The sequence below is a fragment of the Kryptolebias marmoratus genome, linkage group LG3 (genome assembly GCF_001649575.2).
Source record: "Kryptolebias marmoratus isolate JLee-2015 linkage group LG3, ASM164957v2, whole genome shotgun sequence".
Taxonomy (NCBI): domain Eukaryota; kingdom Metazoa; phylum Chordata; class Actinopteri; order Cyprinodontiformes; family Rivulidae; genus Kryptolebias; species Kryptolebias marmoratus.
Genome location: NC_051432.1, coordinates 29751230 through 29754512, shown reverse-complemented (window position 1 = coordinate 29754512; position 3283 = coordinate 29751230). Strand labels below are relative to the sequence as shown.

The 3283-nt window shown below is 52.3% G+C and overlaps 1 protein-coding gene across 1 annotated transcript in view; it reads right to left on the bottom strand.

The window, feature by feature from the left end:
• LOC108251774 (striatin) overlaps window positions 1-3283 on the bottom strand; it is an 18781-nt gene that overhangs the window by 2741 nt on the left and 12757 nt on the right. The window contains exons 10-17 of the mRNA XM_037975005.1: window positions 2468-2643; window positions 2246-2293; window positions 1991-2112; window positions 1575-1742; window positions 914-1054; window positions 734-835; window positions 547-633; window positions 8-469 (exon numbers count right to left, since the gene is read on the bottom strand). Coding sequence (XP_037830933.1) covers window positions 300-469; window positions 547-633; window positions 734-835; window positions 914-1054; window positions 1575-1742; window positions 1991-2112; window positions 2246-2293; window positions 2468-2643 — 1014 coding nt within the window. The 3' untranslated portion in view covers window positions 8-299. The remainder of the gene's footprint in view (window positions 1-7; window positions 470-546; window positions 634-733; window positions 836-913; window positions 1055-1574; window positions 1743-1990; window positions 2113-2245; window positions 2294-2467; window positions 2644-3283) is intronic.

The following is a 3283-nucleotide window of genomic DNA, read 5'->3' as shown; positions in this document are numbered from 1 at the left end:
TCCTGACCTCAGGGACCCTCCTGACCTCAGAGACTCTCCTGACCTCACGGACCCTCCTGACCTCAGAGACCCTCCTGACTTTAGGGTGTTTGGTTTTAGTGTTGATTTTAGACAGAAACTAAAGATTCTGGAATCGTTCTTGTTTTAACGCTTTGCCTCGTTTGTTTCCTTCCTTCCCTCAGAGTTTGTTGGTTCTGGGACGCGGGCCAGCCCGAGTCCAGGGGGGCGGAGCTCTGAATGGTCCTGAAGGGGAATTCTGGATCATCAGAGGTTCCACCGCTCGTCCCATCAGCTCCAGGTCATACGAATACCTTGGCGAGCGCGTCGGCGCCGGCGCTGCCGATGTAACACTTGGTGGGGTGGAACGCCACGTCGTGGATGGACTCCTCGAACTTTTTGCGGTGGGCGGTGAACTCCTGGATGCAGGTCTTACTCTCCATGTTCCACAGGCGGATGGAGCAGTCGTGACCTGCGAGGAGGAGACACGGTCAGAGCGGAGAACAGGTACTTCCTGAAACTCTGAATGTTTGATGAACGGAGACTCACTGCCTGACATCAGGTACAGCCCGTTTGGATCCACGGCGAGACACGTGACCGAGTCCAGATGGGCGACCATGGAGTGGATCAGTTTACCTGGAGTCAGAACAACAAACAAACTCCTCTTTAGCCTCAAACAGAAGAACCAGAACCAGAACACAGAGTGTCTGTAAGAACCCAACAGAACCCGGCCCACCTGTGTTGTTATCGAAGAACTGGATGCAGCGGTCCTCCTGAGCCGTGATGGTGATTGGCAGCGTGGGATGACTCAGCACTTTGTTGATCTTACACGGAGCGTCTGTGAAGACGAGAAGAAGAACGATCAGAACACGAAGACCTGATCTGACTCTGTGGGTCGTTGTGGTTCTGGTTCTACCTGGTGGTCCGGCGGAGTCCAGCTTCAGGACGAGCTGCTGCGTCTCCATGTTGAAGAGTCCAATGTGTCCACTGTTGAAGGACGTCACCATGTAGGCCGGCTCACAGCTCACCAGGTCCAAGGAGGTCGGGATGCCCAGTTCTGAAACAGAACCACACAATTTCACCAGATCCAAAGACGGAGGAGGAACACTGAGGTTCTGGAGGAAGAACACATCATTTAATTTATTCTTCAGAAACTGAACCAGAATCCAGAATCCCTGAGTGAAGATCTGGTTCCACCTGGCTGCTTCCTCAGGATCAGCAGGTTCTGCTGAGGTTCTGCTGCTCCGGAGCTCCAGGTGTGTGTTAACACAACGCCAGGGCGGAAAGACATCAGCAATGACCTCAGAGAATCAACCTGGGAAGGGTCAAAGGTCATGGTTTGGGCTGATTCTGGAGTCAGATGTGAGGCCATCTGTCCAACGAACACAGCAGCTGATCTACAACAGAACGGTCCAGAACCAGAACCAGAACCTCAGAGAGCTGAGCAGATACCAACGCTGGAAAGAAGAGTGGGCCACAACTCCTCCACAACCAGGAACCCACTGAGAGTTCTGCTGCTAGAGGAGGTTCTGGCAGAGAAACAGATGTTCTGGTTCTAGATCCAGATGTTCTCTCACCTCCGTCCTCGTTAAAAACTGCCAGAGATGGTGAGACGTCGTTGGCGCTCCACAATCGGACCATTCCATCAGCCGAGGAGGAGAGGAGGCGGTGATGAGCTGAGCTGTAGACCAGACCCCACACTGAGTCCGTGTGGCCGCAGAGCGCCCCCCGCAGGACGGAGGACTCTGCAACGAGAACTGTACGTCATTTCCACATAGGACAGGTGGGACAGTGGGGACAGGTGGATGAAATGGAACAGTGGGACAGGTGGGACAGTGGGACAGAGGGGACAGCTGGGACAGAGGGGACAGGGGAGACAGGGGAGACAGGTGGATGAGATGGAACAGATGGGACAGTGGGACAGATGGAACAGCTGGGACAGAGAGGACAAGTGGGACAGCTTGGACAGGGGGACAGGGGGACGCAGACGTACCGTATGAGTCGTAGGGATCGATGTTGGGGTTGGGGGTGTTCCAGCTCTGGACGGTCCCGTCCACCCCCCCGCTGAAGCACTGATCCCCGCTGGAGCTCATGGTGACGCAGAGAACGGCACCGCTGCACAGAACGGAACATCAGCTTCGTTCTGAGGTTCCAGGTGTGGAACCCCAACAAGCAGAGGGTTCTATGACTGTTTGTTCTTTATTGTTTAGGAATAGGTGGAGGTTCTATAAACTGTCGTTCTTCTCACCTGTGAGCTCTGAAGGTGTAGATGGGTTCAACGTCCAACGCTGCACACCTGCAGGATCCAAACAGAACCAAGCATCAGACAGGAACCTCTCAGGTTCTGATTCTCCTCTTCATCATCCTCATGTCTTTACTCAGTGAGACAGCAGCGCCCCCTTCAGGTCAGACTGTTTGTCTAAAACGGTTTAAACCTTTACAGCTTTTTGCTTTTGGATGGAACTCTCACTTCTTGGCCGGCGCCGTCTTCTGGAGGTTCCACAGCTTCAGGGTGTGATCCTCGGACGCAGTGATCAGAACCGGGTCCACCGGGTGGAAGGCCAGACTCCGGACCGAGTCAAAGTGGCTCCGCAGGGTGAACTTTGGGTTCCAGGTTTTCCTCAGAGCGTCCGTGTTGTTGGTGATCTGAGGAACGACAGGAAATGACAAAATCAAACATTAGATGTAATAAAATAATAATAAATATCATTAATGCTGCCAAGTTTGGGTTAAACTGTTTCTCCAGATCCCAGACGCTTTTATTTCTTATTTTTAGTCATTCAGCTTCTTTAACCGCCGGGAGCCGGTGTCTCCAGGTCCCTGTGGGAGAGACGAGGGACACTTGGACAGGTCTCCAGTCCATCACAGGGACACATGGAGACAGTTTCGAGTCTCCTACATGTTTCTGTGGGAGGAAACCGGAGGACCTGGAGTAAACCAAGGTGTGAAGGGAGAGCATGTAAACTCCACCCAGACGGGAGGAGAACCTGCGACCTTCTCACTGTGAGGCAGCAGCTCTAACCGCTGCTCCACCGTGCCGCCCATTCTTATTTCAGAACATAAAAACAATACAATGTTCTGCATGAAAGAAAACCCACGAACGAAAGCACCAGAAACTAAAACTTAAAAATAAAACATCTTTAAACATCTACAGTTTCCTTGGACATATCTTTGACTCCAGATCTTTGACTCCAGATCTGTGACTCCAGATCTTTGACTCCAGATCTTTGACTCCAGATCTTTGACTCCAGATCTGTGACTCCAGATCTGTGACTCCAGATCTTTC